Source organism: Prunus avium, chromosome 8 (assembly GCF_965620075.1).
Source record: "Prunus avium chromosome 8, drPruAviu1.hap1.1, whole genome shotgun sequence".
In the NCBI taxonomy this organism is placed as follows: domain Eukaryota; kingdom Viridiplantae; phylum Streptophyta; class Magnoliopsida; order Rosales; family Rosaceae; genus Prunus; species Prunus avium.
In genome coordinates, this window is record NC_142291.1 from 4,991,994 (window position 1) to 5,004,958 (window position 12,965).

The window sequence follows — 12,965 nt, forward strand, 5'->3', positions numbered from 1 at the left end:
ACCATAGCTAGTTCTTTAAGAAAAATAATTTTAAAAAACAAAAATATATGTATAAACGATATTGGGGGAGGGAGTATTCGAACATAGGACCTTGGATGGATACAGAGGTATCTACTCTTAAGCACTTGAGCTATAAGCCCCTTGCAAATATTTTTTTTTAATTTAAAAACTTGATACTAGGAGTAGCAATTATCAACATGACCCCATAAACGACTCAAAATCCGCATAAAATTTATATATGTCTACACACACAATAAAAATTTCGAGACCAATTCGGGTCATCTCGCTGAGAAATGATTAATAAATTGGTGGATTTCAAATCAACCTGTTAACCCATTTACTAAGGGACCACTTGATAATCATTTCTTTTTTAATTTTTTAATTTTCATATTTAAAAAACTGAAAACAAGAAACTTGTTTGGTAACCAATTTTACTCTTTAAAAGTTGTTAGGTAACTGATTTCATGTTCATGTTTGGATTTTTTTTTTTTTTTTTTTTTGGGGTCAAATTGTGAATTTCAAGTTATGGAATGAAAGTGTATGTTCAAAAGTCGAGCGGCTAGGTACAAGGCGGGAGGTCCCGAATATCGAGTTCGGATAACTGGAGTGCATTGTATGTGTGGCGATGCAAAATTGGTTAATGAGAAAGGTGGGCAAAAGATATGAAAAACAGAGAACACTTTGAAATTGGTTTTAAACATAAGTACGATTTCGAAAGCATGTTTTCAATTAATTAAATTCGTTTAATTAAAAGGATTAAAACATGCTAAATAGGTCAAATAAGTTCCACGGGTTTTTAGATTAACCTAAATAACCCTAAACCCTTAACAATTCCACTTAGCCTATTTATCAAACGGGTTATATTCGAGTTGGACCCTTGATAGTACAGCTAGGGGTAGGGGAGACGCGTAAATGCTGACAAGACAACACTAACTTTGTAGTTGGCAAAACAAAAGTAGTGTTCAGGAACACTCATGATCTGCAGCGTATATTCCCAAAGTTCATTTTTTATGATATATTGCTACTACGTTTTCTATTTCTTTTTTTTAATTATTGTAAAAATACGATGATAGATTGATAACAAAACAAAATTGCAGAAGATCTTCCACAAAACATCATTGAAAATGTCGAGGGGATCCATCCCCAAGGGTTGCTTGAATCACAACTCTGGAAGCTTCAGCGAATTTTCATTTCATTATCAAAGTTACTAGTTTGGAGGTTTCGGCCAGATGATCTTATTGACCTAAACCACGTTAGCATGAGAAAGATGACATTATATCAGAGTCCAATTCCTTTCATGTCTAACATCGGGAGGGAAATCATGAACTTGATTTTAATGACTGAAATCTTTATAATATAAAAGCAGAATCAATACATTTACAGAGATTGTCTTTCAACATTAGAAGCAATTCCTAATAGAAACACAGGTTTTTTGGTAAAACAAAATGAAACAGAAGGATAGGTACCAAAAAGATGGTTACAGAAGATGAAAAAGACCAAGCTTTTCTCAAATAAGACAGCGAAAGTAAATTGAATTGATTGCATTACCGCTTCCAGGTTGTGCCTTCTTCACTTAGAGAATTGCATGAAAGAGAACCTTTGTATTGTCATGGTTCTTCCAAGACTTTTCAACCGTCCTATGGCAAAGAATCCTTGGATCAGCCATCCGTCCAAGAACTTTTAGTAGGTAGAATCATGACCAGGACTATCTGCATGCATGTCCATCGAGGTATCATTGGAACTTGGAGGATTAGCATCCCGGTTCGGGTGGAGAAAGCTAGGTTCATTGTTTCGGGCTCCATTTCCAGATGGCAGACCAGCACCTGAGTAATATCCATCTTGAGAAATGTGATAGTGCTGAAGACTCTGGCGAACAGGGCTTGACAGAGCATTTGAGAAGACTGAATTTTTAGATTGGTGATCACATTGCTCAGAACGAATTCCCTGCCCAGTATTTGTTGGGCCAGATGAGCCAGAAGAAACTGGGAAACCTGAGTTTGTGAAATGCACAGTGGGCTGAAGATGCTGATGTTGAAGTGGCACCCTGGGGGACATTGACGGCTGCTCCTCTCCACAATAGTCCAACTCATTCTGCATGAAGGCAAGAAGAAATTTGTAAGCTGCAAAAATGAGTGAAGTCCTTACCGAATATATATACACATATGGATGAACTATTGTCATCCCTAGGCAAAGTAACTAAAATAAGTAACCGATCTTGAACAATTAGATTCAAGATTTAAAACATTCCAATTTTTAAACATTTTAATCCTAATCCTCAATTGTCAATCTTTGATCTCATTCACAACTACTACTTTACTATTACTAAACCCTATTATTATCTTTTTTAATACCTGAAATCCCTCAAACCCACATCCTGGACTCAGCTCCAAAACTAGGGCCTCTGCCAATCCCTACAATCTTTTGAAGACAGGAAACTCTAGCAATAGCTAAATATGTACCTTGAGGAATGTAGCACTACACTAATAAGATTAATAATAATAATAATAATATTATTATTATTATTATTATTATTATTGTTGTTGTTGTTGTCATAGTCATTGTTATTACTATTATTGTTGTTCTTAGGATTTTATTATTAGGGGTTACTCTAGCATATTCGTCTGACAATAAGGTATTTGAGTTTACCATACTCGCCTCACTTTTTCCCTTCAACCTCTATTCTCTCCTCCTATTATCGTACATCAATTGGTATCACAACAATCCTTGTTCTATTTCTCCTATAAATTCAAATCAAGAGATCAACTGGTTAAACCAGTGTCATAAAATCCAAGTGAAAATATCTGTTTCCAAAAGGCACATCTTTTCATCGGTAACCGGTTTTTGGCCACTAATAATGACTTGATAGCCCTAATGCAACAACTAAATCTCTCCATTTGAACTCAAAGGGAGAGGATCAAATCAATGTTGAAAATGTTTGCAAAAGCACTTCATCAGTGAACTAATTCATTGATGATCACAATGAAAAAAGCCACACAAAGCAAAGAGTCATGACTACTGAACATGCAGAATCTGTAAAATCATGTTAACGCAACATATTGTATTACATCAAGTGATGATACATTTCATCTGCATTGGTTAAGCTCATAAGGATATAATCCAAGTTTATTTAATCTTACAGAAATGTACAGTCATTGCATACTTTTTTTTTTGGCTCTTATCTCATTCAGCACGTATCCATGTCTAGTTCAACATCTTAATCATAACAGAGAAGAATCTCCGGAATGAAGCACAATAAGTGAAGTTAAATTAGTACAAATCAGAGGAAAGGAAACATTCCACTGTAGGTGTGACAATAACCTTAAGCACAGATTCTTATTTGCTGGATACTAAAGGGTAGAAAAGTATTCCCTTGCAAACCTCATGAAAGAGCAAGTGAAAATTGAAAAGTGAGAAGCATATAGCTCTGCAATGACTAAAGTTTCAAACGGATTTAACAATTAAATTCCGAGTTCTGGCCAAATTCCACAGCATCTACAAACCGTGGATTTCATTCCCTTCTTTTGGGGCAAAAAAGAACCATGGAATTCTTCAACTGGGGGACAATGGAAGCAATCCCTCACAAAAGTTCAGCATAACCACAACAGGGGTAAAATCTGAATGTGACACAATAGGTCACACTCAAAACTAACCACATCCAAGTCTATGCTACCTAGAAGGCAATGGATACAGTAACCTTATATATTCTAGTATAAATTCAACACCAATCCAAAACATACATGCATGTGCATCCAGTCTTAAAAAAGAGAAAATTTCAAAGTAATTAACATGAAATTTGAGTAATGTAACAGAAATATGTGGGATGGAATATTTGGAAGAGAGAAAGTGACATGATCCAAATAAGCTGCAATAATTAGTATATTTGATGGCTCATAAAAAGTTCAGATGTTTGATGCAAAGGGTGTGTACTAAATAGATGCTACAAGAAAACTAACCCTGTCGTTGATAGTCTCTAAAACAAAGGCGCATTTAACTTTAGTATGACCAAAACAAGTGATTTTGTGTGTGTGGGTATACGTGGACATGCATATTTTATTTTCTGTCCATTTGGGATAGTTTATCATATTATGAAACAAACAAGCAAAGACAGAATCATAAATCGCTATAAAAATCAGACCAAAAATAATAATAATAAACAAACCTGAAGATAACTGACTATATCCATTGTTGTAACTCTTGAGCCTCCTTCTTGTTGTCTACTGATCCACTGATAAATTTTATCCTGAAAAAACATATTTAACCAAGGTTCCATCAATAAAATGTAAAAATGTAGTCCAATTTGAAAGAAATTTTACACATTAACAGGACAAGTAATGTATGTACAAGATTAAACAAGGATATAAGGCATTTGCAGAAACTTTGTAGACCCATTGCCTAATTGGCTACAAGCTACAGAAAGTGAATGAAATTTTGAACAGGGAAGCATGAGAAACCCCGCACCCTCAACGAACTAATGGAAAATAACATATTTAACAAATTTTTTAAATTCAGAAAAAGCCACACACAAGCCTAGGCTGGTTTCAGCCAGTTCACGAGAGACCTTTCCAGAAATATGCAAGGAGGAAGAAAATATTAAAGGCAAATCCATGTACCAAAAAGATAACTGTCAGAGAAAGGATAGGGGTTCAACATATACAAAAATAGTGGAGTCCAACTTACTAGAGAGTAGAGACATACCCCATCTTTTAAAAGAAAAGGGCCAAATCAATCAGTTGGAGAAAAGAATGGAACAAATCATTGAGTACTGAAGACCAAATACAAACCCGTAAAGATATCAAAGTTTAGAAATATTTCCCACTTGAAGTTCTATGCCAAACAGCATCAGAATAGCAGCAAGAGTGAAGAAAATTTAGTGACTTTAAATCCAACTAAAGGAAATATCTTTTGTTTACATGGTGATAAGAATCAATCATGTTATCTAATATTTAGGGTTTTTAAAGATATAAACATCCAATTTAATCATAAACTAAAACAATGCATGAATAATTGGAACTCCCCACTAATTATCTAAACACTTTGCACAAGTTGAATATTGATATTCATTACATTACCGACAGATACTAATGAGAAATTTGGGCATTTCTTATCCAACCAACTTCATATGACATGCTCACTCGAACTAATATTCACCCAATTCATAACCAAACAAAACACACACCAACTCATGAACCACAAAATATACGAATCCCCAAATTTCTAACAATTTGGAAAAAAAGCGACCAACTTTAATTTGATCTTGATTAAGAATCAAGAACTGAATGAGGGAATCTGCGATTAGATTAACAACTATCAATTAAGAAGATGATAAAGGAGAGAGAGAGACGTACGAGGGCGTGGCGTTCACCGGCTTGAAAGGAGAGCTTTTGGTGGTTCATGGCCTGAGTGTAGAGCTGAGAGAGAGAATTAGCGGCGCTGCAGAAGGAGGTGTACATGCTTCGATCCACCTCGTCGAGGCTGGTGGCTATGGACTTTCTCTTCTTCCCCATGGCTAAGGCTCTGGGAATCTTCTGATGATATCAGAAGAAGAAGAAACCAGCAAAAGGGTTTGTTGTCTCCCTCTTCGTGTGTGAGGGATTTCTGGTCTGATCAATTGATAAGAGGAAGAGAGTGAATTTATATCCCAAAAGGAGAAGAAGAGGGTTATAGCGTTATGGATTGGAATTGGGAAATTGGGAAATTGGGCTTTTTGTTTTGCTACATACACACGTATATATTTTATCAGAGGGCAGCACCAAGGTTTTCAGAAGAGGGAAGGACACATGGTTACTGTCGTGGCAATTCGTCCCACGTGAACATTGCTTCCATACCCAAAACTGTTACTTATACACTCTATCTTTTTTTTTTCTTTTTTTTTCTTCTTTTATTTTTCCCAAAAGTAACCAAAAAAAAATTACAAGAGGTTCCTTGAGGTTTAGTCGAATTAGAAGGTAATCCTTCTATTTTTGGAAATTACATTAAGAATTAGTCCTTTACAAAAAATAAAAATAAAAAATCATCAAACAAGGACTTATTATCAGTGCCGTTTCAACCCATAATACGTAGGGCACAAGAACAGGACCCAACAATCTTAACGGCACAAATTTTTTTGAACTTATCCATATATATAGGAAATTTTTTATAAAAAATTATATTTCTCTAAAGGTGTGATTAGGGGTGGGCATGGGTTGAGTTGGGTCGGTTTTGGTTACAACTCGTAACCTAATCCGTACATAGCAGTTTATGATTTTTTGAATACAAGATAATTTCATTATTAAGCCAACCCAACTCAACCCAACACTCTAATAATCAGGTTCGGCGGTTCGATTGGCTTGACTTGAAATTGTGCATACCCCTAGATGTGATAGCATCAATCGTTGTCAAGTTGACTCCTGAGTTCTCTTTGGTTTTTTTTTAAAACAAATTTAACTTAGTTAATTTAAATAATGACTATTTTATAATTATTTATACGCTCTTTATCACATCTCAACTCCATTTTGAATCACCTCTGTCTTTATTCTCTCAACTCCTGCTCCCTCATCATCGCCACTCCATTTCACCTTTTTATGTCCCTTAATTGTGAAATTCATCTTCATTTTTTTTCCCTATTAAAATTAGGGAGAGTGGGTCACACCTTCTAATCTCCTCCATCTTCCTCTTCTTTTTTGTCAGTCATCATTTTTTATATGGGTTCTTCATATTTTGATGGTTAAAATGATGTGTATAAACAAAAATGGAGATACTGAGTCTGAAATTTTGGGATTATTCAGAGTTTCTTTGGTTGAAAATTTTGATGATTGTAATTATAAAAATATTAGTTGACGGGAAAAACCAACACATTTGAGTTGTGTCTCTAGTTATTAAATATAAAGAACTGAATGTGTTATAGTCTGGGTTTGAGGGATTAAGATAGGGAGGCCAAGGGATTGTGGTTACTATTTATACCTTCGTTATGGGTCTTATAACACACTTCTATAGTCGACAACAACAACTAAGATCATCACAAGAGGACTTCGTGTCCTTAGCATAACCTCTCCAAGAACAAATCAAGAATCCAAAATGAGTCACAGACCCTCAAACCAAAGTAAACATCAAATTTTAGTCACCTTAGGCATAATGGGCATACGAGAGCATAATCTAGTTGTTGGCTTCTTTTTCCGATCGGGAGGGCAGAGACCATCCCAACACTGATGCCCCCCCAAGTGCTCTCATGAGTCAGCACTGATGGTTCTTGGCAGTGAGTGATCTTCCAACTAGACCCAATTGAAAGTTGGATCAAGCTTGAATGAGAGAGACCGGCCCGACCCTCTCTTAGGGGCCGAAAATCTGGCTAGTCTTCTGAGTTTGTTGGATTGTGTAGGTGTGCCACTATTGGAATCGAGGATGACCCAATAGAATTGTGATGAGTGTATGCTTGTTTGATTGTATACTGGATTTTGCGCTGATCTTGACCTCTAATTAAGCCATTTTGCTCCGAGGGAGGTACTGGCATAGACTTCAACCCCTGTTGGAAAATGATTTGAATGCTTCGCATCATTTCCCTTCATCATAACCAATTTTCATTTCTGTGAACTTGTGAGATTAGTAAAATTTCCTTAAACAAAAACCCTTCTTTGATTTTCATTCTGGGTGGCAAATTTTCAACAATGGCTCCAAGAAACAGAAGTCGAAGAAACAAGTAGAACCCGTTGAGGACGTTCCCAACTAGATTTCAAGCGAAGGAGTTAAAGGACAAGTTGCAAAATTTCAATTTGTTCTTCGGACAGAACAATAGAAAGGTGGTGACTGTTTCCTCTATCGATCACTGAAGAGTTAGGGACGCCCATGTTAGGTCCAAAATATTTCGATGCTAAACCAGCAAGCCTGAGGGCTTTGGATACCAGTATGGTTAGAGCCCTTCACCCCTATAGTCTTTCGAATATAGACCGGAGTTCGTGGGGAAAAAATTCAAGTGTTGTTGGTTCGAATCCTGAAGTGGTCCCTTCTGGCAAATTCAAACCTTGGAGCGAATGGGTTGAAAGTATGCCCTAAGTTCGAAGCAAAGTGGAAAAATAATGGCATATGTGATGCCATTATGCTTTCGAAGAAGGAAATAGCCCTAAATCTACTTGTGCTGAGCGCAGCCGTGTGTTATTGGAACAGTACTTCCAATACCTTCGATTTCGGGCTAGGACCGATGACTCCTACAATTCTGGACACGGACTGTTTGGGTTTCATCCTCATGGAGTAATCGTGGATGCTCTTGGGGATTACGAGGTTAGAGGGCGAATGGATAGGATTTCTCTTTGTGCTAGTAAGACGGAATCGCAAAGGAATAGGAAATTCTATCCCTTTCTGCTGAGCTATCAGAGTATGGTGGATAAGGAGCAAGAACACCTGATGTTCTTGCTATTATGACTGAACCGGTTCATCTTCCCTAATCCTTAAGGGTTTGTTCAGCATAAGTATGTGCATGTGGCAGAGGCCCTATATAATGAGGATGATATGGCTATAGGTCCGTTTATATTGGCTTCACTCTATCACTACCTTCATCAAATCACTACGAAGTTGATGGGCTTAAATGTCTGTGGTCCTATTTGGATGATCCAAATATGGCTGCACTGGTATTTTCCTAAGCTTGGTTAGGGCGAATTGAATTATCCCAAAGATGAGATTCCAGCCCTTACTATTGTCAGCAGCCCGATAAAGTCTGTGAAGACTGAAGAGTGTTTTATATTCTTCTGTGATTGCAAACAGCGGGAAGAGAGGCAATGGCTACGATTAGTGATTAGAGGGTATCCATGGTTTATGAATAGAAGAATATATGAGCTGGATGTAGAGGACACCACCCCAATCCCATGACAAACTGCCAATTGGTTGAAAAAGCCTTATCCTGCTTGATAGGTAGAGACCTTCTATTTGGCGTCAGCGATTCGTTAGATAGGTGTTTGTACAGTGCAGAAACCTACAACCAATGGCGGACGCAGGATTGTGTCGCCATGGGGTCATAGTGTAAAGTCTCGAAATTTTGTCAAGAAGAAAATAACACCAAAAAATACAAGTTATAATTGTCCACTAGAACTAGAACTACCATAGGCACTTGCACTAGAACTACCCGGATTAGACTCCATAGGCACTTTTCTCTTAAAAAATCATTCCATGATAATTTTTTATATACATAAATTAATTAAATCCATCAATTATAAACCCACACAACAACATTAATATATTGAATCAATTAATTAAATACATTAGAGAGGGAAATCATAAAGACTAATCTATATTGAATTAATTAATTAATATATTGAATCAACAACATTAATTTTTTCTTGACGTGGTTGGCGACGGCGGCAGGGTGGAGGTTGGGGATTAGTTAGGTTTTTAGAGGAGAGGGAATTTTGAAGAAAAAAAAATTAGGTTTTGGGAAGAACTGATGCTGCTGGGAGGAAGATGAATCGGGTAGAGATGGGCTGGGGTTCTTTGTTTTTTGGGGGGAAAAAAAAAAACCTGGCTCAAAACGACATCGTTTTGAAGCCAGGTTTTAAAAAAAAAAAAAATTAACACGCCTGGACCAAAACGGCGTCGTTTTGGCCAGGCGGCTTTAAAAAGAAACAGAAGCACGCGCGCGCGCAAGGCAGGCGCTGCCTGCGCAAACTTCTTCTTCTTCCTCTGCTAGGCATTTCATCGAGCACTTGGTGTGCGCCATGGGGTCATACACCAGCCAGCCATGGGGTCACACACCAGCCAGCCATGGGGTCACACCATCCCCCCCCCCCCCACTGCAATTCCCAGCTGCCATGGGGTCAACTGACCCCATTTGTCCCTCTGTGCATCCGCCCCTGCCTACAACCCCCAATTTGTCTGCATGCAATTCAAATTGACCCAATTAATCCCAGAATTTCAATATGAAAGTGTAAATCGAGAAAGTTATTGGCGAAGAATTGATCTGCTCCCTCATGATAATGTAAAGATAAGAACATCCTAGCAGGAGTATATTTAGGGGCGAAGCGTGCCTTCTTATCTGCCCAATCATTTGCAAACCAACTCCTTCCATGAGTATTGGTGCGCCAGAATGGACACTTGGTTTCCAGAGAGTCCTAAGCTCTTTCACTCTTACGTTTTCAATGAGTGTCCCTTCGCCCAATCCATGACAGAGTGTGAAGAGCTATCCTTGTTTTGCGTGCTAAACAACATAGGCAGCATATATATGACATGTAACTTCAAGATCTTCTTAAACTTACTGTCCTTTTTATTCTACTTAGAAATTACTAAACCTAACAATCTGGATTGTTTTTGGTTTTTTGACAAAAACAAGCTCTGGCTTTCGAAGGGCTAGTCATCAATCTTCGGGTAAGTTTTCTTCAATCTTGGGTGTTTTGTTGTAAAATCCTTTGCCTCCTTTGTTATGTCTAATAAATCTCCATTTCATGTTATGATGCAGCCTTGCCAAAGGTTATCAGTAAAGGGGAGAGCTCAAGTGTGCAAGTGTCTACTTCTCAGTCTTCATCGGGCCCAATTCTAGGGAGATCAGTAGTTTTTCCCATTATTGAAGAAGAAGTGCTAGAAGAAGAAGAAGCTCCCTTTATCAAGAAAAGGAGAAGATTGGGCACTAGCCATTTAGCCCCAGACTCGACCGTGATGAACCGAGATGAGGCGGATCAGGGAATGGGGTCAGGTTTGCCCGATCTTAAACCTATTACTAGTAAGAACAAACTGTTTCTTCTTGGTCACATCACCCCTTGATGATTCTGAGGTGTTTTTTATCTTGTGTCTTTGTTCTATCAGTAGTGGAAAGGTGAGAAAAGAGGAGAAAGCTGATCTTACCTCCAGATGAAGTGGAGGAAAACCAAGTCGTTCCTCCAAAGAGGAGAGAAAAGAGGCAAAAGCTGATCTTGCCTCCAGATGAAGTGAAGGAAAACCAAGTCGTTCCTCCAGCTTAGGTTTGTTCCTCTTTGGTCTAGATTTTAACTTTTGATTATTTCGTTGGCTCAAAGAAGAACTGACAAAACTTCATTTCGGCAAATAATTGTGCAGGAAGCTATAGTGACTACAGATCCTGCAACAATTGTGGAGGTTGGGATAACACAGACCCTCCCTGAGGTAATTCAAAGTTTGCTTTGATTTTGATTTTGAGATTTCTTTAGCAAAAGTTGACAAGAGTTGCATTTGTCTTATTAGGTGAACAAAACAGTAGCTGCCCCAGAAACTCCCAAAGTTAAAGAGACGAGAAAATAGGCGAAAGCTGATCTTGCCTCCACATGAAGTGGAGGAAAACCAAGTCGTTCCTCCAGCTCAGGTTTGTTTCCTCTTTGGTTTAGATTTTGACTTTTGATCATTTCGTTAGCTCAAAGAAGAACTAACAAAACTACATTTCGGCAAATAATTGTGCAGGAAGCTGTAGTGACTACAGATCTTGCAGTAATTGTGGAGGCTGGGATAATGCAAACCCTTCCTGAGGTAATTCAAAGTTTACTTTGATTTTGATTTTTAGGTTTCTTTAGCAAAGGTTGACAAGAGTTGTCTTTGTCTTATCAGGTGAATAAAACAATGACTGCCCCAGAAACTCCCAGAGTTAAAGAAGTAGAAATTCCTGCTGAGCTAGTAATCTCTCCTGCAGTGAGTTAAGTGTTGTGCCTGATCTTGAACCAAGGAGAAAGCTTTTCAAGTACAAAAACTCCCAACCTTAGTAGTTCAACTCAAGAAGTTGCTATAACAATTGTGCATGGTAGTGTAGTTGAGAGAGCATTTTTGCAGAACTTCAAGAGTGCATATGAAGCTTGTAAGCCAATTAAAGCAAAACTGGACCAAATGTTGATCAAACTAGAAACTCCGAGTTTCCAAGTTCTACAAAATTTGGATATGCTCATCAAAATGAGGACCCTACTTCAAAGAACTTATGAAATCAAGCCTTTCTTGGCTTCGACAAGTTGATTTCTGATGCAGTGGTATGACAAAATTTTGGGCAATGCTCTTAAGGCCATCTCCAGTCATAGGGCTAAATGTAGTCCAGGGCTAAAAATTTAGCCCTCCAAAATATTAATTTTTTAAATAATAGTGCAGGGCTAAATTTTTCCATCTCTACCCATGCAGGGCTATATTTTAGGATCCTTCATATTTTATTATATATATATCCAGCTATCACATCAACTTACTTTACTATTGGCTTTTAAAAAGCAAATGCATGGGCCCACAAAAATTTGGCCTAGACTAAAAGTGGGCTATATGTGGCCTAGTTGGAGGGCTAAAGGGCCAAATGTGGCCCTCCAAATTTGGCCAAAATTTTATTTAGCCCATGGCTGGAGATGGGTTTTGCATTATTTTAGGGCTATATTTGGGATATAGCCCATGGCTGGAGATGGCCTAAGCTCCAAGAAGTGCCTAATGAAGGTGTGGATCATCCTAACCTTGTGAAGAAATATCAGGCACGTTGGGCTAAACGAATGGATCTTCTTAGTGAGGCAGAGACTAGCGTCAAAGAGATTGAGATGATAGAATTGAGAGAGCAAAGACTTCGTGCAAAATAGAAGCTGATGAGTATGATCAAGCACAACTTTTGCTGGAGTTGCAAGAAGTCAAGGTGCAAATCGGTGCGAGTGAGATGGTCATCGATGCGTTAGGCTCTCAAGCCATGGAAGCCACAATAGCAAAGTCAGAGACCAAGTCATTTCAGAAATCGATAAACTTAGAAATTGATAATGTGAAGGACATGGTTTCTTCCACTTTAGCATTTATAAAATAATTGCTAATTGATGAAATCAGCAATCTTTCTTGTTTTGATTTTACTAAACTATTTAAGAATTCTCGGGATCTTATAAAAAAATTAACCATAAATTTTGGCTAAGTCTTATATAAATGAGAAATTCAAATAGTCAAAGCCCTGGTTTTAGGCCCATGGATCCTTTTGGGCTTTATTTTTAATGAATTAAAGCCCTTTTCAGATTTTTGAATTTTCAGACACGCGTGACATTTTCCATGTAGACAAAAGTAATAGA

At 37.7% G+C, this 12,965-nt stretch overlaps 1 protein-coding gene across 1 annotated transcript; it reads right to left on the reverse strand.

Annotated features, from left to right (window-relative positions):
• Positions 1-1,327: 1,327 nt before the first annotated feature.
• LOC110760285 (nuclear receptor family 2 group C protein) lies at positions 1,328-5,776 on the reverse strand. Its single transcript, XM_021962529.2, has 3 exons — positions 5,346-5,776; positions 4,160-4,240; positions 1,328-2,091 (listed from the first exon to the last, which is right to left on the reverse strand). The coding sequence occupies exons 1-3, from the start codon at positions 5,502-5,504 to the stop codon at positions 1,681-1,683; spliced, it is 651 nt and encodes a 216-aa protein (XP_021818221.1). The 5' UTR covers positions 5,505-5,776; the 3' UTR covers positions 1,328-1,680.
• Positions 5,777-12,965: the final 7,189 nt, after the last annotated feature.

Bases quoted from the DNA above. Each gene is read 5' to 3' on its own strand.
- LOC110760285 (XM_021962529.2), bottom strand. From the start codon at position 5,504: ATGGGGAAGAAGAGAAAGTCCATAGCCACCAGCCTCGACGAGGTGGAT. The intron at 4,241-5,345 runs GTACGTCTCTCT...ATGTTTTTTCAG, and splicing joins CCGGTGAACGCCACGCCCTC to GATAAAATTTATCAGTGGAT. The intron at 2,092-4,159 runs GTTTGTTTATTA...GCCTTCATGCAG, and splicing joins ATATAGTCAGTTATCTTCAG to AATGAGTTGGACTATTGTGG.